General features: G+C 62.5%; 1 protein-coding gene across 1 annotated transcript; it reads left to right on the plus strand.

Annotated features, from left to right (window-relative positions):
- Positions 1-377: 377 nt before the first annotated feature.
- CELF3 (CUGBP Elav-like family member 3) lies at positions 378-19,122 on the plus strand. Its single transcript, XM_064732758.1, has 13 exons — positions 378-993; positions 3,294-3,376; positions 5,502-5,550; positions 7,355-7,483; positions 8,537-8,616; positions 9,852-9,995; positions 11,118-11,256; positions 12,055-12,204; positions 12,276-12,341; positions 13,130-13,228; positions 14,285-14,428; positions 15,176-15,308; positions 16,051-19,122. Exons 1-12 carry the CDS (start codon positions 849-851, stop codon positions 15,301-15,303), a joined length of 1,356 nt encoding a protein of 451 aa, XP_064588828.1. The 5' UTR covers positions 378-848; the 3' UTR covers positions 15,304-15,308; positions 16,051-19,122.
- The last annotated feature ends 793 nt before the right edge of the window (positions 19,123-19,915 follow it).

The following is a 19,915-nucleotide window of genomic DNA, read 5'->3' on the forward strand; positions in this document are numbered from 1 at the left end:
CCGGGGCCCGGCGCCCCCTCCTGGTTCCCGGTGCCGGTGTTGTCCCCGGTTCCGAGCGCCCGCTCCCCGTTCGCAGTCCCGGTGTTGCCGCCGCAGCCGCTCCCCGTGCCCGTTATCCGCTGCTCGGTTGCCGGTGCCGGTAGCCGGTTCCCAGAGCCCCGGTGCCGGTGACTCCAGATCCCGCTGTTGTCGCCGGTGCCGGTGCCCGGCAGGCAGAGCCCCGTACCCCGGTGCCGGTGCCCGTTATCCGCTCCCGGTGCCCGTAGCCGGTTCCCAGTTCTCGTCCCCGGTGTCGCCGCCGGTGCCGGTCCCCGGTGCCGCTCTGACATCAGCACCGGGCGGGGCGGGGCGGGGCGGCTCCAACCGGGCGAGAAAAGCATCTCCCGGTGCCGATCCCGGTGCCGGTACCCGGTACCCGGTGCCGCTGCCCCAGCGGGCGGGCGGGGGGCGGGCTCGGCCACCACCGGGGGCTCTCGGGAACCGGCGGCCGCCATGAACCGAAGCGGGCGTTGAGCTCCCCCCGCCCCCCGCCCGGTACCGGGACCCTCCCCGAGGCCACCGGGGCGGTACCGGCGGGGCGGGCGCTCGCAGCATCCGCCGGGATTTTGGGGAGCAGCACCCGGGAAACGGCCGGGACGCACCGGGAGCGCCGGGAGCGCCGCCCCCCGGGCAGAGCTGCCCCCGCCCCGCCGCGCCCCGTCCCCGGAGCCGAGCCGAGCCCCGGGGCCGCCTCGTCCTTTGTGTGCGCCGGGGCACCGGGCACCGCCGGGAGCACCGGGAGCCGAGGCCGGGCGGTGATAGCGGGGAGCGGGAGCGGCCCCGGGGCCCGGGGAGCCCCCGGCGGCCCCATGAAGGAACCGGACGCCATCAAACTCTTCGTGGGGCAGATCCCGCGGCACCTGGAGGAGAAGGACCTGAAACCGATTTTTGAGCAATTCGGTAAAATCTACGAGCTCACCGTCATCAAGGACAAGTACACCGGCATGCACAAAGGTACCGGAACCGGCAACCGGCAACCGGGGATGGGCAAAGGGAACGGGAACGGGCAGTGGGAATGGGGCAGGGGCAGCCCGGGCAGCGGGGGTGGGTGCGGGGCGCGGGCACGGGAGAGCCCCGGGATTCGGCCACCGGTACCGGGAATGGGCCCCGGTACCGGGATTAGCTCGGGGATGTGGCTCCCTGTACTGAGAGCAGCCGCCGGTACCGGGAATGGCCTCGTGATGTGGCTCCCAGTACCGGGAACAGCCCTGGGATTCGGCCCCCGGTAACGGGAACGGCCCCTGAAGCCAGGATCGGCCCCGGGAGATGGCCCCGGTACCGGGAGCGGCCTTGCAATGCGGCCCCGGTACTGGGAACAGCCCCCAGCACCGGGAATAGCCCCGGGATCCAGCCCCGGTACCGGGCACAGCCCCAGCCACGGCCTCCAGCACCAAGAACAGCTCCCGGTACCGGGAACAGCTCCCACACCGGGGACGGCCCTGTGATACAGCCCCGGTACCGGGAACAGCCCCAGGATGGAGTCCCCGGGACTGGGAACAGCTCCCGGTACCGGGAATGGCCCCAGGATACGGCCCCGGTACCGGGAACAGCCACTGGCACCGGGATTAGCACCGTGATACGGCCTGGGGTACCGGGAACAGCCCCGGGTACAACCGAGGGCACCGGGAACAGCCCCCGGTACCGGGAACAGCCCCAGGTACAACCGAGGGCATCAGGAACAGCCCCCGGTACCGGGAACAGCCTCACAAACGGTACCGGTACAACCGAGAGCACTGGAAACTGAGAACGGCCCCCAAAACAACCCCCGGTACCGGGAACAGCCCCGGGTACAACCGAAAGCACCAGGAACAGCCCCAGTACAGCCGCAGGCCTTGAGCAACACCCACAGCTCAGCCTACAGCCGCAGGCCCTGGGTACAACCCTGGGCACCAGGAACAGCCCCAGGAACAGCCGAGGGTGCCCCAGGTCACGGTGTTGTACCCCGGGGGCTGGGCCGGCTGTGTGGTGCTGGTGTGAGCTGTGGGGTGTTGAGTCCGGCTGTTGTGGGGCTGAGTGAGTGCAGGCTGTTGTTGTTGGGCTGTTGCTGCTGCTGGGGTGTTCTTGGGCTGGTTTTTTGCTGGGCTGTTGTTGTTAGGTGCTGTTGGGGTGTTGTTGTTCAGGTGTTGTTTGGGTGCTGTTGTTAGGTGCTGTCGGGGTGTTGTTGTTTGGGTGTTGTTGGGGTGCTTTGCCCAGCTATTGTTGGGGTGTTCTTGGGGTATCGTTACTGTAGTGTTGTTGTTGGGGTGTCGTGCCAGGTGTGTGCAGCCCTTCCAGGCCCTGCCGGGTGTTGTTTTGGGTGTTGGGTGTCACGTGGGTGCCCCTCCAGGTGACACCCAACCCTTGGGGGTGTCCGGCTGTTGTGTCGGGTGTTGTTTTGGGGTGCCAAGCGGGTGTTGGGTGCCACGTGGTCACCCCGTGGGTCCCTGTGAGGGTGACACCGGCTCCGGGTGACGCTGGGGGTGTCTGGGTGTTGTTTTGGGGGTCTCTGGGTGTCATTTTGGGATGTCCAGTTGTTGTTTTGGGGGTTTCCAGGTGTCATTTTGGGATGTCCGGTTGTTGTTTTGGGGTGTTGTGTCTGTTTTTGGGGCGTCACACGGTCACTGTGTGTCCCTGGGGGTGACACCGCCTCCGGGGGTCCCTGGGCATGGGGGTGACAGTGACAGGACCCTGCTGCCCATGCCGGGGGTGTCCCCAACAACACCCGGAGGGGGGCTCTGAGCCCCCCAAACCCTCGACACCAAAATTGGGGAGGTTTCAAGGGGTCCTCGGGGTCTCTATAGGACCCCCAGGGGTCTTAGGGGGGTCACTGTGCCAAAATGTGGGGTCTGGGGGCTTTTGGGGTCTGTGGGGGGTGGTTGGGTGGTGTGAGGAGGGGTCTGGGGTCTGTAGGGGTTATTTGGGGTCGGGGGTTATTTGGGATTTTTGGGGGTTATTTGGGGTCTGGGGGGGCTGTTTGGAGTCTGGGGAGTTATTGGATTTTTGGTTATTTGGATTTTTGGGGTTATTTGGTCTGGGGGCTGTTGGAGTCTGGGGGTTATGGGATTTTTGGGGTTATTTGGGATTTTTGGGGGGTTATTTGGGATTTTTGGGGGTTATTTGGGGTCTCTGGGGGGGCTGTGGGTGTTCTGGGGGGGGTCCCGCTATTTTTGGGGGCTCTCTGGCCACTCCAGACCCTCTGTGTCACCTCGATTTAGGGGTGAGGACACCTCGGGGGTCCCCCTGACGCCCCCCGACCCCTTTTTCTTTGCCCCCAGGATGCGCCTTCCTGACCTACTGCGCCCGCGAGTCGGCCCTGAAGGCCCAGAGCGCCCTGCACGAGCAGAAAACCCTGCCGGGGGTGAGTGGGGGGGCGTGGGGACCCCCCCGAGGCACCCCCAAATCCCTCCTGTGAGCCCCAACCCGCGACACCCCAAAATCCCCCCATAAAACCCCTAAAAATAACAGCGAAACCCCCAAAAATCGCAGTGAAATTACCCAGAAACCAACCAAAAACATCACCCTTAAATCCTCAAATCATCCTAAAAATTACCCTTAAACCCTCAAAATCACCTGAACACCCAAAATTAATTATAACCCCCAAAAATCACCCTTAAATCCCCCAAAATCGCCCCTAAAAATTACTCTGAAACCCCCCCAAAATCGCTCGGAAACCCCCCAAAAATCACCCTGAAACGACCCAAAAATTAATTATAAGCCCCCCGTAAAATCACCCTTAAATCCCCCAAAATCGCCCCTAAAAATTACCCTGAAAGCCCCCCAAAATCGCCCGGAAACCCCCCAAAAATCAGCCTCAAATGCCCCTAAAAATCACCACAAAACCCCTTAAAAATCAGCCCTAAATTCCCCAAAATCACCCCTAAAAATTACCCTGAAACCCCCCCCAAAAATCGCCCTGAAACCCCTAAAAATTAACCTGAAATCCCCCAAAAATCACCACAAAACCCCTTAAAAATCCCCCCAAAATCCCCCCCACCCCCCATTTCAGGACCACCCCGTCCCCCACTACCGGAGGGATTTTTGGGGGGCCGGGGGCGCCCCCGAACATCCCTGGGGTGTTTAATTAACGCCGCTAATGAGGGCCCGGCGCTAATGAAGCGCGGCCGGGCGGGCACGGAGACAACAAAGCCCCGAATTTGGGGGGGGTCCTGAAATCCCAGTGCCCCCCACCCCTAATTAATTTTGGGGGGTGGTCCCACCTCTCATCCCCTCCCCCAGGCTGATTTTGGGGGGGGGGTTTGAGGTTTCCTGAGCGGGATAAAAGGCGGGGAGGGAATTTGGGGGTCCCTAAAGTGGGGAGGGGTCTCAGGGCCCCCCCCCCCCGCGCGTGTCCCGCCAGGCCCGGGGGCGGATTTGGCTTGGCCGGGATAATCCCGGGATTTGGGGCCGTAAATCCGGGGGGGATTTGGGTTGGGGGGGGTTGGTTTGGATGGGGGGGGGGGGGGTTTATTTTTATTTTGGGGGGGGGGGATTAAGAGCGGCCCCGCCCCAGCAGCTGCCCCCGCGCTGCGCTGGGAATTTGGGGAGGGGGCGTCACCCTCAGCGCTGCGCTGAGCACGGGGGGGGGGTCCCGGTGTGGTTTGGGGGCTTTGTTTGCCCCCCCCCCTTTGTGTGTCACCCCCCCCCCCTGTTTTGGGTTGATCCAACGCGCGGGGAGGGGGTGGGGGGGGATTAGGGGGGGATTAACGCCCCCCGCCCCCACCCGGGGGGGGCATTTCCAGCGCCATCTGGGGCTCATTGAGGGGGGGGCGGGTTCGGGGGGGGGGGGCACCTTCGCTTTCGGCGGCGAAAGGAACGCGCGGGGTCAGCCGGGGATGGACCCGCCCCCAAATCATCCCTCCCCCCCTCCGCAAAAAGCCCCAAATCCCCCCAAAAACGGGGCACGGCCGCCCCTCCCCCACACCCTGAGGGGTTTTTGGGGGGGGGGCGGGGTCACACCAGGCCTGGGGGGGGGGTGTCTCCTCCTCTTCCCCCCTCCCCAAATCTCCATCCCCGCCCCCCCCATCCCCATCCCCATCCCCGTCATTGTTTATCGCGAGCGCTGATGACGTCAGCGGCGTTGCCAGGCAACGGCGATGGGTAAATTGGGGATGAGTGGGCGGTTGCCATGGAGCGGAGCCGGCCGTTGCCATGGCAACCGCGCATCTGCGCCCTCCCCCTCCCCCCCCCCGTTCCTCTGGGGGGTTCCGGGGTGGGGGGGGGGGAGGGGCGGGGTTGGGTCCATTCCCCCCCCCCCAATTAACGCGGGGGGGGGAGGGGCGCTCATTAACCCGCCCCCCCCCCCCGGCAGCGGCTCCCGTTGCCAGGTAACGGGATGCAGGCCCGGCGTTGCTATGGCGACCGGAGCATCTTTGGGGGGGTTTGGGACGCTCTGAGGGGGTGGGAGAGGTACTGGGGGGCTCAGGGGGAGGTCTCGGTGGTCTCTGTGTGACCCCAACCCCCCTGTGTCCCCCCCCCCCCCCCAGATGAACCGGCCCATCCAGGTGAAGCCGGCGGACAGTGAGAGCCGAGGAGGTACCGCCCCCAAAAACCCCAAAATCACCCCCAAATCACCCCTAAAATCCCACAAAATCACCCCAAATTCCCCACCCAAATCACCCCCAAATCACCCCCAAATCCCCAGAATCTTCCCCTAAATTACCCTGAACTCACCCTCACCACCCTGTCCCCAAACCCCGGTGTCCCCAAATTACCCCAAGGCCACCCCCCAGTGTGAGACCCCCACATCTGTCCCTGTCCCCATCTGGGGTGTCCCTCCATGTCCCTCCTCCCATTCCCAGTGTCCCCATCCCATCCCAGTGTCCCCATCCAATGTCTCCATCCTTCCTGCAGTGTCACACCCCTCTGCGTGCCACTATCCCCATGCCCATGTCCCTGTGCCAGTTGTGATGTCCTTGTGCCCGTGTCCCGGTGCCAGTACAGTGTTCTGGTGCCCATGTCCCTGTGGTGGTGTCCCCGTGCCAGCCATGTTGTCCCCATGCCCGTGTCCCCATGTCCCTGTGCCAGTGTCGTGGTGCCACCCATTGTGTCCTCATGCCTGTGTCCCTGTGCCTGTGTCCCTGTGCCCGTGTCCCAGTGCCACCGGCAGTGTCCTGGTGCCCGTGTCCCGTGCTGGTGTCCCAGTGCCATCTGCGGTGTCCCCATGCCCGGGTCCCTGTGCCCGTGTCCCAGTGCCACCCGCAGTGTCCCTGTGTCCTGATGCCACCCATGGTGTCCCAATGCCACCTGCGGTGTTCCTGTGTCCCAGTGCCCATGTCCCCATGATGGTGTCCCCCTGCCCATGTCCCTGTGCCCATGTCCCATGTCTGTGTCCCCACTGCCCATGTCCCAATGCCACCTGAGGTGTCCCAATGCCACCCATGATGTCCCAATGCCAATGTCTCCCTGCCCATATCCCGGTGCCACCCGCAGTGTCCCCCTGCCCGTGTCCCCGTGCCAGTGTCCCAATGCCACCTGTAGTGTCCCTGTGCTCTTGTCCCCATGGCCATGTCCCAGTGCCACCTGCGGTGTCCCCATGCCCCTGTCCCCCTGTCCATGTCTCGATGCCACCCACGGTGTCCCTGTGCCCATGTCCCCATGGCCATGTCCCTGTCCCAATGCTACCCATGGTGTCCCAGTGCCACCTGTGGTGTCCCCATGCCCCTGTCCCCCTGTCCATGTCTCGATGCCACCCACGGTGTCCCTTTGCCCATGTCCCCATGGCCATCCCTGCCCATGTCCCGATGCTATCCGTGATGTCCCAATGCCACCTGCACTGTCCCAATGCCACCCATGGTGTCCCCATGCCCGTGTCCCCATGGCTATGTCCCAGGGCCACCTGCAGTGTCCCCATGCCCATGTCCCAGTGCCCCTGTCCAGTTCAGGGTGGTGTCCTGGTGCTCATGTCCCCATGCCCGTGTCCCCATGCCCATATCCCCGTTCCCATGTCCCAGTGCCACCCACGGTCTCCCAATGCCACCTGCAGTGTCCTGGTGCCCATGTCCCACTGCCAGTGTCCCAGCACCACCCACGGTATCCCCATGCCCATATCTCCCCATGGTGGTGTCCCCATGCCCATGTCCCAGTGCCACCCATGGTCTCCCAATGCCACCTGCAATGTCCTGGTGCCCATGTCCCACTGCCAGTGTCCCAGCACCACCCACGGTGTCCCCATGGCGGTGTCCCCATGCCCATGTCCCACTGCCATGCAAGGTGTCCCAACGCCATCCACAGTGTCCTTGTTCCCACGTCCCCCTGCCCATGTCCCAATGCCACCCATGGTGTCCCCGTGCCCCTGTCCCCATGCCCATGTCCCGATGTCACCGTCGCTGTCCCACAGAGGACCGGAAGCTCTTTGTGGGGATGCTGAGCAAGCAGCAGGCGGACGAGGACGTGCGCAAGATGTTCGAGCCCTTCGGCACCATCGATGAGTGCACGGTGCTGCGCGGCCCCGATGGCACCAGCAAAGGTGGGGGGACATCCTGGGGTGGGCAGGGTCACTTGGGGGTCCTGGGGGGTCCCACGGGGGTCACCAGGGCACTGGGACACGGCATGGGGACGTGGGCACAGGGACATGGGCACAGGGACACCACAGGTGTCACACGGCATGGGGACATGGCCATGGGGACATGGGCACAGGGACATGGGCACAGGGACATGGGCACAGGGACACCACAGGTGGCACTGGCACACGGCATGGGGACACGGACACAGGGACACCACAGGTGTCACACGGCATGGGGACATGGCCATGGGGACATGGGCACAGGGACATGGGCACAGGGACACCACAGGTGGCACTGGCACATGGCATGGGGACATGGCCATGGGGACATGGGCACAGGGACACCGTCATGAAGACACGGGCACGAGGGCACCGGCACAGGGACACTGCAGGTGGCACTGGGACATGGGCATGGGGATGCGAGCATGGGGTCACAGGCATGGGGACACTGTGGGTGGCACCAGGATATGGGCATGGGGACATGGGCATGGGGACAAAGGCACAGGGACACTGCAGGTGGGACCAGGACACCAGCATGGGGACACCAGGACACCATAGGTGGCCCTGGGACACTGCACTGGCACTGGGACAACATGGCGGGCATGGGGACACTGCAGGTGGCAGCAGGGCATAGGGAGATCTGTGGGGCAGGGATGGGGTTAATGGGGAGCACGGCAGGGATGGGGTTAATGGGGTTTGGGGGGTCCATGGGGTGATGGGGGTGCAGGGGTGGGGTGGGACCCCCAGAGCTCCCTGGAGCTGCCACAAAGCTGATGTCCCCAATGTCCCCAATGTCCCCAATGTCCCTAACGTCTCCAATGTACCGAATGTCCCCAATGTCTCCAATGTACCCAATGTTCCTAGTGTCCCCGCTGTCCCTGATGTCCCCAATGTCCCTGATGACCCCGATGTTCCTGATGTCCCCAATGTCCCCAATGTCCCTGATGACCCTGATGTTCCCGATGTCCCCGATGTCCCTGATGACCCCGATGTCCCCAATGTCTCTGATGTCCCCAGGCTGCGCCTTCGTCAAGTTCCAGAGCCACGCGGAGGCCCAGGCCGCCATCGCCGCCCTGCACGGGAGCCGCACGCTGCCGGTGAGGGACCGTCCTTGGCGCTGTCACCTGCGGTGTCACCTTTGTCACCGTCCCCTTCATCGCCTCATCACTGTCCTCATCATCATCCCCTGCGCTGTCACCTTCAGCATCCTCTTCATCGTCCCCTTTGTCATCCCCTTCATCATCCCCATCATTGTCCCCTTCATTGTCCTCTTCATCATCCTCGTCATTGTTGTCATCCCCATTGTCACCATCATCTCCATCCTCATCATCATCTCCTTCATCATCCTCATTGTGTTGTTTGCCACCTCTTCATCATCCTCCTCATCATCCTCATTACTGTCCCCACCATCCTCTTCATCACTCCATCATCATCCTCAACGCTGACCCCACCACCATCCCTCTCACCCTCTTCTTCATCACCTCTTCAATGTCCCCTCATCATCCTCATCTGTTATCACCTAACCACCATCCCCATCATCATCCCATCATCATCCTCACCATCATCTCCACCGTCGTCCTCTTCATCACCTTTTTCATCATTCATCCCCCTCAATTGTCTCCACCATTGTCCCCACCATCATCTTCCTCATGCCCTCCTTCCTTGCCGAATCCACCATCATCCTCCCCCCATTACAACCCACCCATCATTCCCATCATCATCCTCTTCATCATCTTCATCACCCCCACCACTGTCCGCATCATCTCCACAATCAACCCATCACCCCCATCATCACCTTCCTCATCCTCATCACTGTTCCCACCATCCTCTGCTTTGTGAACTCCTTCATCATTCCCATCACCATCCTCACCAATGTGTGCATCATCATCCCGTTGTCATCCTTACCGCTGTCCCCACCATCCTCCCCTTCATCTCCTTCATCATCCTCTTCATCTTCTCTGCCATTGTCCCATCATCATCCTCACCACTGTCTCCACCATCATCCCACGATCATCATCTCCTTCATCCTCTTCATCTTCTGTCATTGTCCCATCATCATCCTTACCACTGTCCCCACCATCCTCCCCTTCATCTCCTTCATCATCCTCACCACTGTCTCCACCATCATCCCATGATCATCCTCACCAATGTCTGCATCATCAACCCCATCCTCATCTTCTTCATCACCTCCACCATCATCCTCACCCCATTACAACCCAACCATCACTCCCATCACTGCTCCCACCACTGCCCTGCCCCGTGTGACCCCGAATGGCCCCAACTGACCACGAGTGACCACAAGTGACCGCGAGTGGCCGCCGTGTCCCCGCAGGGCGCCTCGTCCAGCCTGGTGGTGAAGTTTGCGGACACGGAGAAGGAGCGGGGGCTGCGGCGCATGCAGCAGGTGGCCAGCCAGCTGGGCATGTTCAGCCCCATCGCCCTCCAGTTCGGCGCCTACAGCGCCTACACGCAGGCGGTACGGGGACTGGGGACACTGGGGACACTGGGGACATTGGGGACATTGGGGACATTGGGGACATTGGGGACACTGGGGACATTGGGGACATTGGGGACATTGGGGACACTGGGGACATGGGGACATTGGGGACACTGGGGACATGGGGACATTGGGGACATTGGGGACATGGGGACATGGGGACATTGGGGACACTGGGGACATTGGGGACACTGGGGACACTGGGGACATTGGGGACACTGGGGACATTGGGGACATTTGGGACACTGGGGACATTGGGGACATTGGGGACACTGGGGACATTGGGGACATTGGGGACACTGGGGACATGAGGACATTGGGGACACTGGGGGGATCAAAGGGAAGGGGGTGGGGACCCCCCAAAATCCAGCCTGAGGTGGTTGGGGGTGATTGGTGATGGATGGGGATGGACACCGAGGTGACATCCATGGCAAGGTGACAGTCCCAAACCCTGTGATGGGACATCCATGAGGAGCCCATGTCCCCATGTCCCAGGGTGTTGGTGGCACCAGGGTGACATCCATGGGGAGATGCTGGTCCTAGATGGGACACGGGGGTGACATCCATGGGGATGTGCTGGTCCCATGCCCGGGGTGTTGGTGGCACTGGGGTGACATCCATGGGGACATGTTGGTCCTGGGTGACATCCATGGGGAGATGCTGGTCCCAGATGGACACTGGTGACATCCATGGGGACATGTTGGTCCTAGATGGGATACCAAGGTGACATCCATGGGGACATGCTGGTCCCACGTCCCAGGGTGTTGGTGGCACTGGGGTGACATCCATGGGGACATGATGGTCCTGAGGTGACATCCATGGGGAGATGCTGGTCCCAGATGGGACACGGGGGTGACATCCATGGGGATGTGCTGGTCCTGGATGGGACACTGGGGTGACATCCATGGGGACATGCTCGTCTGGATGGGGACACCGGGGTGACTTTCCATGGGGATGTGCTGGTCACACATCCCGGGGTGTTGGTGGCACCAGGGTGGCTCCCAGGGTCTTGGTGGCACCAGGGTGGGTTCCCGGGGTGTTGGTGGCTCCCGGGGCGGCGGTGGCCGCGGTGGCCGCGCGGTGCCAGGCGTGTCCCCACAGCTGATGCAGCAGCAGGCGGCCCTGGTGGCCGCGCACTCGGCCTACCTCAGCCCCATGGCCACCATGGCCGTCCAGATGCAGCACATGGGCACGGTCAACCCCAACGGGCTCATCGCCACCCCCCTGCCACCCTCCTCAGGTAACGGGGACAGGGACAGCGGGACAGCGGGGAGGGCATGGGGGACATGGGCATGGGGGGCAGCAGGGATGGGGACAATGGGGAGGGACACCTGGGATGGGACAGGGAATATGGGGGGGACACTGGGGGGACACCAGGATGTGGGGACACAGGGATGGGGACAATGGGGGGACACCAGGGATGGGGACATTGGGATGGGTGGGGACATGGGATGGGGACACCAGGGATGGGGGACACTGGAGAGGGGACACAGGAATGGGGACACCAGGGATGGGGACATGGGATGGGTTGCAGAGGGCATGGGGACAATGGGGAGGGACACCTGGGATGGGACAGGGAATATGGGGGGGACACTGGGGGGACACCAGGGATGGGATGGGGACACCAAGGATGGAACATGGGATAAATGGGGACATCATGGATGAGATGGAGATACCATGAATGGGACAGGGCCACCACAGATGGGACGGGGACACTCAACCACCACCAAACCCGTGTGAGGTTCCCTTCTCCGGTGTGTCCGTGTGTCCCGGCTGGTGTCCCGTGGTGTCCCCGGGTGTCGGTGCTGTCCCGGTGCTGTCCCGGTGCTGTCCCGGTGCTGTCCGGGCTGACCGGTGCTGTCCCGGCCTGTCCCGTGCTGTCCCGGTCTGTCCCGGTGCGCTGTCCGGTCTGTCGTCTGTCCGGCTGTCCGGGCTGTCCCGGCACTGTCCCGGCGCTGTCCCGGCTCTGTCCCGGTGCTGTCCCGGTGCTGTCCCGGCTCTGTCCCGGTGCTGACCCTCTCTGACCGTTCCTCCCCAGGAACCAGCACCCCCCCGGCCATGGCGGCCACCCCCGTCCCGGCCATCGCGGCCCCGCTGAGCGTCAACGGCTACAGCCCCGTGCCCGCGCAGCCCGCGGGACCCCCCGCCCCCGACGCCGTCTACGCCGGGGGGGTCCCCCCCTTCCCAGGTGCCCCCCGACCCCTCCCCAGCCCCCCCGAGCCCCGCCGGGCCCCCCCCTAACCCCCCCTGTGCCCCCAGCCCAGAGCCCCGCGGCCCCCGGGGACCCCCTGCAGCAGGCGTACGCTGGCATGCAGCACTACACTGGTGCGTACTGGGGCAACTGGGAGGGACTGGGAGGGCACTGGGAGCACTGGGAGGGACTGAGGGGCACTGGGAGGGGGGTGTGTGGTACTGGGAGGGACTGGGGGATGTTGTGTGGCACTGGAGGGCACTGGGGGTACTGGAGGGACTGGGGGATTGTTGTGTGGCACTGGGAGGGCACTGGGAAGGCACTGGGAGGGACTGGGAGGGGATGTGTGGCACTGGGAGGGACTGAGGGGGCACTGGGAGGGGGGTGTGTGGCACTGGGAGGGCACTGGGAGGGACTGAGGGGGCACTGGGAGGGACTGGGGGATTGTTGTGTGGCACTGGGAGGGCACTGGGGGGTACTGGGAGGGCACTGGGAGGCGGTTGTGTGGTACTGGGGAGCACTGGGATGGCACTGGGAAGTACTGGGGGGTTGTTGTGTGGCATTGGGGGCACTGGGAGGGCACTGGGAGAACTGAGAAGGGCAATGGGGGAGCTCTTGATGGGCACTGGGGGGAACTGGGAGGGCAGTGGGAGGAACTGGGGGTGTGTTGTGGGGTACTGGGGGGCACTGGGAGGTTGTTGGGTGACACTGGGCAGGCACTGGGCGGGCACTGGGGTGGCACCAATGGCTTTGGGACGGTGTTGTACAGCCCTGGGGGCACTGGGGTGGCACTGGGGTGGCACTGGGGTGGCACTGGTGGCTTTGGGAGGGTGTTGTACGGCACTGGGCGGGCACTGGGGTGGCACTGGTGGCACCGATGGCCCCGGTGACCCCGTGCCCCCCATGCCCCCCGTGCCCCCAGCCGCGTACCCGGCCGCCTACGGGCTGGTGAGCCCGGCCTTCGCCCCCCCGGGACCCCTGCTCGCCCCCCCGCCCCCCCCGCAGCAGCAGCAGCGTGAAGGTGAGACCCCCCCGGGACCCCCAAAACTCCCCTGACCCCCAAGACCCCCGCCGGGACCCTCCAGGACCTCCCCCAAACACCCCAGACCCCCAAAACTCCCTGGGACCCCTGAGATTCCCCCGGGACCCCCCCAAAAGGGTCCTTGTCGGGTTTGGGTTGAGAGTCCCGGTTTTGGGGTCCTGTGTTTCGTTTGGGTTGAGACCCCCAGTTTTGGGGTCCATGTCAGGTTTGGGTTGAGTGCCCCGGTTTTGGAGTCCCATGTCATTTGGGTGGAGCCCTGGTCTTGGGTCTGTTGGTTTGGGTTGAGAGCTCGTTTTGGGTCCCATGTCCAGTTTGGGTTGGCAGCCCTGCTTTGGGTCCTGTGTTGGTTTTGGGTTGAGAGCTGTGGTTTTGGGGTCCCATGCTGGGTTTGGGTTGGAGCCTGAGTTTTGGGATCCCATGTGGCTTTGGGTTGGCACCCCCGGTTTTGGGATCCTGTGTCCGGTTTAGTTTGGCAGCCCCGGTTTTGGGATCCCGTGTCAGTTTTGGGTTAAGACCCCCAGTTTTGGGGTCCTGTGTCCAGTTTGGTTTGGCAGCCCCGGCTGTGGGGTCCCGTGTCCGGTTTGGTTTGGCACCCAGTTTTGGGGTCCGTGTCCAGTTTGGTTGCAGCCCGGCTGTGGGGTCCTGTCAGTTTTGGGTTGGCAGCCCCGGTTTGGGGTCCCGTGTCTGGTTTGGTTTGGCACCCTCAGTTTTGGGGTCCTGTGTCTGGTCTGGGTTGGCAGCCCCGGCTGTGGGGTCCGGTCAGTTTTGGGTTAGGACCCCGAGTTTTGGGGTCCCATGTCTGGTTTGGGTTAGCAGCCCCGGTTTTGGGTGCTGTGTCCATTTTGGTTTGGCAGCCCCGGTTTTGGGGTCCCATGTTGGGTTTGGTTTGCAGCCCCGGTTTTGGGGTCCCATGTTGGGTTTGGTTTGGCAGCCCCGGTTTTGGGGTCCCATGTTGGGTTTGGTTTGCAGCCCCGGTTTTGGGGTCCGCTCGGTTTTGGGGACGCAGTCCCAGGTGTGACCCCGCTCCCTCCGCAGGCCCCGAGGGCTGTAACATCTTCATCTACCACCTGCCCCAGGAGTTCGCCGACACCGAGATCCTGCAGATGTTCCTCCCCTTCGGCAACGTCATCTCCGCCAAGGTCTTCGTGGACAGGGCCACCAACCAGAGCAAGTGCTTCGGTAGGGACACGGGGACAATGGGGATATTGGGGACATTGGGGGCAACGGGGACGTTGGGGGCAATGGGGACAAGGGGGACAATGGGGACATTGGGGACATCAGGGACAATGGGGACATTGGGGGCATTGAAGATATTGGGGATAATGGGGACATTGGGGACATCGGGGACATTGGGGACAATGGGGACATCGGGGACAATGGGGATAATGGGGACTTTGGGGACAATGGGAACATTGGGCATAATGGGGACATTGGGGACACTGGAGACAATGGAGACGTTGATGTTGGTGACAATGGGGACATCGGGGACATTGGGGACAATGGGGACAATGGGGACATTGGGGACAATGGGGACAATGGGGACATTGGGGACAATGGGGACATCGGGGACATTGGGGACAATGTGGATATCGGGGACATTGGGGACAATGAGGACATCAGGGACAATGGGGACATTGGGGACATCAGGGACAATGGGGACACTGGAGACAATGGGGACGTTGAGGATGTTGGTGACAATGGGGACATTGGGGACACTGGGGACATGGGGACACAGGGACAGAGGGACAATGGTGACATTGGGATGTGGGATATGTGGATACTGGAGACATTGGGGACGTTGGGATAGGGGGACATGGGGACAATGTCCCCAAATCCTCCATGTCCTTCATGTCCTCCATGTCCCCGTATTTCCGCCATGTCCCCAATGTCCCCACCCCTCCCCGGATGTCCCCGATGTCACCGCAGGCTTCGTGAGCTTTGACAACCCCGCGAGCGCCCAGGCCGCCATCCAGGCCATGAACGGTTTCCAGATCGGGATGAAGCGGCTCAAGGTGCAGCTCAAGAGGCCCAAAGACGCCAACCGGCCCTACTGAGCCTGGTGAGACCCCCTGGGACCCCCTGGGACACCCCTGGGGCACCCTCAGGACACCCCTGGGACACCCGGGGACACCCAGGACCCCCCGGGACATCCCTAGGACACCCCTTGGACATCCTGGAACCCTCTGGGACACCCTGAGACCACCTGGGATCCCCTGGGACACCTCGGGGACACCCCTGGGACACCTCAGGGACACCCTCAGGACCCTCAGGACCCCCTGGGACACCCCTGGGGCACCCTCAGGACCACCTGGGACATCCCCAGGACACCCCTTGGACATCCTGGAACCCTCTGGGACACCCTGAGATCCCCCGGGACACCTCGGGGACACCCCTGGGACACCCCTGGGACATCTTGGGACACCCCCAGGACTCTCAGGACCCCTGTCCTGACCCTCAGGACACCTCGGGGACACCCCTGGGACTCCCTGGGACCCCCTGGAACTTCTCCAGGGATAGAAAACCCCCAGGGATCCCCTTGAGACCCCCCCAGGACCTCCCCTCAGAACTTCCCTTGACCCCCCCATGACCCCCCCAGGGCTGGGAACCCCCCAAAACCCCCCAGGTTGGGATGTCCCCCATTGGGATTTGGGGTGTCCCAGGGTTTTGGGAGGCTGGAAATGCCCAGGGGGGTATTTGAGGTGTCCCCCACTGGGATTTGGGGTGTCCCAGGGTTTTGAGGGGGCAGGAAGTGCCCCCCCAACCCTATTTAACCCCTCCATCCCTGAATTTTCCCTCCCCAGGTCCGGAGGCTCCGGAGCAGCACCTTTGGGTGCCCCCCCATTGCAGAGCAGCCCCCCCAAACCCAGCGGTGCCCGGGGGGGGGGCGGGGGGGCTCGGTCCTGCTGGGGGGGGGCCCCAGACCCCCCCACGCTCAGGAAGGATGGACCCCCCCTCCAGGCCCCACCCGACCCCCCCAGTCCATCCCAGTCCATCCCAGTCCATCCCAGTGCAGGGTACCAGTGCCCCCCCCCAGCAGCCACATCCACTCTGTTTTTGGGGGGGCCGTGCCCACCCTGGGGGACCCCAAAAGGACCCCCCCTCATTCCACCCCCCCCTCCCCAGGACCCTTCTTGGGGCTTTTCTCACCAAACAGGACCAAAAGCAGCTCCAAACTGGGATGGGGGGGGGTCTCTTGGGGGGGTCCTGGGGGTTTTTGGGGGTCCCAAAGGGGGGCACACGGCCCCCCCCCCTTCCCCAGTGTCCTCCCGGGGGCGCAGCGGGACCCCAACACTGCCACTGCCACCCGCTCCGCCCACAGCCTGCCTCAGTTTCCCCTCGGGATGGGCCAGCACTGGGATGGGATGGGATAAACTGGGACTGGGATGGGCTGATAATGGGATAGGCTGGGACTGGGATGGACTGGCACTGGGATGGACTGGTATTGGGATAAACTGGCACTGGGATAAACTGGTATTGGGTAAACTGGTACTGGGATGGGCTGATAATGGGATAGACTGGGACTGGGATGGACTGGTACTGGGATAAACTGGCACTGGGATGGATTGGCACTGGGATGGACTGGCACTGGGATAGACTGGGAGTGGGATGGACTGGCACTGGGATGGATTGGCACTGAGATGGACGTACTGGGATAAACTGGCACTGGGATGGATTGGCACTGGGATGGATAGGCACTGGGATGGATGGCACTGGGATAAACTGGCACTGGGATGGATTGGCACTGGGATGCTCCGTTACTGGGATGGACTGGCACTGGGATGGACTGGCATTGGGATGGATTGGCACTGGGATGGATTGGCACTGAGATGGACGTACTGGGATAAACTGGCACTGGGATGGATTGGCACTGGGATGCTCCGTTACTGGGATGGACTGGCACTGGGATAGGCTGGCACTGGGAGGGATCAGTACTGGGATGGACTGGGATGGAGCAGCACTGGGATGTCCCACACTGGGATGCTCCATACTGGCATGCTCCATACTGGGATGCTCCATACTGGGATGTTCCATACTGGGATGTTCCATACTGGGATGCTCCAGCCCTGCTCTGGTCCAGCACTGGGATGTTCAGACACTGGGACCAGGATGCTCCAATACCAGAATGTTCCACCACGGGGATGCTCTGAGACTGGGATGATCCCACAGCTGGAGATCCCACACTGGAGTGATCCCATACTGGGATGTCCCATACTGGGATGTCCCATACTGGGATGCTCCAAACTGGGATGCCCCAGCCCCGCTCTGCTCCAGCCCCGCTCTGCTCCAGCACTGGGATGGCTCCACACTGGGATGTTCCATACTGGGATGCTCCAGCCCTGCTCTGGTCCAGCACTGGGATGATCCATACTGGGATGTCCCATACTGGGATGCTCCATACTGGGATGTTCCACACTGGGATGTTCCACACTGGGATGTTCTGACACTGGCACGCTCTGGGACCAGGATGCTCCGATACCAGAATGTTCCATCACGGGGATGCTCTGATACTGGGATGATCCCACAGCAGAAGATCCCACAGGAGGAGATCCCAGAGCAGGATGAACCCACAACAGGAGATCCCACAGGAGAGGATCCCACAGTGGGATGATCCCAGAGCAGGAGATCCCACAGTAGATCCTACAGGAGAGGATCCCAGAGCAGGACGAACCAACAACAGGAGATCCCACAGGAGAGGATCCCACAGCAGAGGATCCCACAATGGGATGATCCCACAGGAGAGGATCCCACAGTAGATCCTACAGCAGATGATCCCACAGCAGGAGATCCCACAGCAGGATGATCCCACAGCAGAGGATCCCACAGCAGGAGATCCCACAGCAGATGATTCCACAGAAGAAGATCCCACAGCAGGACATCCCACAATGGGATGATCCCATAGCAGAAGATCCCACAGCAGAGGATCCCAGAGCAGGACAATCCCACAACAGGAGATCCCACAGGAGAGGATCCCACAATGGGATGATCCCACAGCAGGAGATCCCACAGTAGATCCCACAGCAGAGGATTCCACAGCAGGACATCCCACAACAGGAGATCCCACAGGAGAGGATCCCACAATGGGATGATCCCACAGCAGAGGATCCCACAGCAGGACGCTCCATCCCTGGGATGGTCCCACACCAGGATGCTCCAATCCGGAATGTTCCACCCTGGGGATGCCCAGAGGGATCCAGGACCAGAATTTTCCAACACCAGAACGTTCCATCAGATCCTCCAACATTGGAATGATCCGATCCCAGGATGGCCCATGGGACCGGAATGCCCTGACCCCAGGATGTTCCTGCTCCTCTGGGATGTCCCCGTTCTGAGATGTCCCCACTTTTGGGATGTCCCCACTCTGGGATGTCCCCAGTTCTGAGATGTCCCCACTTTTGGGATGTCCCCAGTTTTGGGATGTCCCCGCTCCGGGATGTCCCCACCAGGAGCCGGATGGACACGGAGTGGCCAATCCCAAGAATTCCTGGGAACTCCAAACCAGCCAAACCCAGGGGACAGCGGGAGCAGCCAGAGTGGGGACAGGGACACGGACACGGACAAACGGACACGGACAAACGGACACGCGGCTCCAGCCCCGAATCCCAAACCCCAAATGATCCCAAATCCCAAATCCGGGGGGTGCCCCGGCCCCCACCAGCCAAACCGGGGCCGTGTCCAGCCCGGAGCCCCCCAGGACCCCCCAAACCCCAACATCCCCAAATCAGTGCCCCCCAAAAACCCCAGTGCCCCAAACTGGGCTGGTGCCCCCAAACCAGTGCCCCAAACTGGGCTGGTGCCCCCAAACTGGGCCAGTGCCCCCAAACCAGTGCCCCCAAAAACCAGTGCCCCAAACTGGGCCAGTGCCCCCAAACCAGTGCCCCAAACCAGTGCCCCCAAACTGGGCTGGTGCCCCCCAAACCGTGCCCCAATGCCCCCAAACTGGGACAATTCCCCCCAAACTGGGACAATTCCCCCCAAACTGGGCCAGTGCCCCCAAACCAGTGCCCCAAACTAGGCCAGTGCCCCAAACTGGGCCAGTGCCCCCAAACCAGTGCCCCCCAAAAACCAGTGCCCCAAACTGGGCTGGTGCCCCCAAACTGGGACAATTCTCCCCCAAACTGGGACAATTCCCCCCAAACTGGGCTGGTGCCCCCAAACCAGTGCCCCCAGCACCCCCAAACTGGGACAATTCCCCCCCAGCCCTCCCCATGTGGGGTCGGTGCCACCCCAGCCCCCCCAAACTGGGTCAGGGACCCCCCAAACCCCCTCCCAGTGCCCCCAGCCCCCCCAAACCAGTGCCCCCCCTCTTCACCCCCATCCCCACTGTACAGACCGGGGGGTGTTGGGCCCCCTCCGTGTCCCCCCCATTTTGGGGGGGCTTTGGGACCTGCTGGGTTGATTTTGGGGGGTGGGGGTGGTGGGGGGGGGGGGTTTGGGGGGCGTTGGGGGAGGGGCAGTGAAGCCCCCTGGGCTCAAGGCTTTATTTATTTGCTATTTATTGCAGTTCCTTTCAGAATTGACTTTTTTTTCTCTTTTTTTTTTGTTTTTTTTTTTCTGTCAAAATAAAAACAAAACAAAACAAAACCACCTTAAAAACCCCACTAAATTCCCAAAGTGCAAAAGTTTGAAACCTCCCAGATTTTGGGGGGAGCAACCCCCCCAGGGGAA

This window comes from Zonotrichia leucophrys, chromosome 25, assembly GCF_028769735.1.
Source record: "Zonotrichia leucophrys gambelii isolate GWCS_2022_RI chromosome 25, RI_Zleu_2.0, whole genome shotgun sequence".
NCBI classification, from domain to species: Eukaryota; Metazoa; Chordata; class Aves; order Passeriformes; family Passerellidae; genus Zonotrichia; species Zonotrichia leucophrys.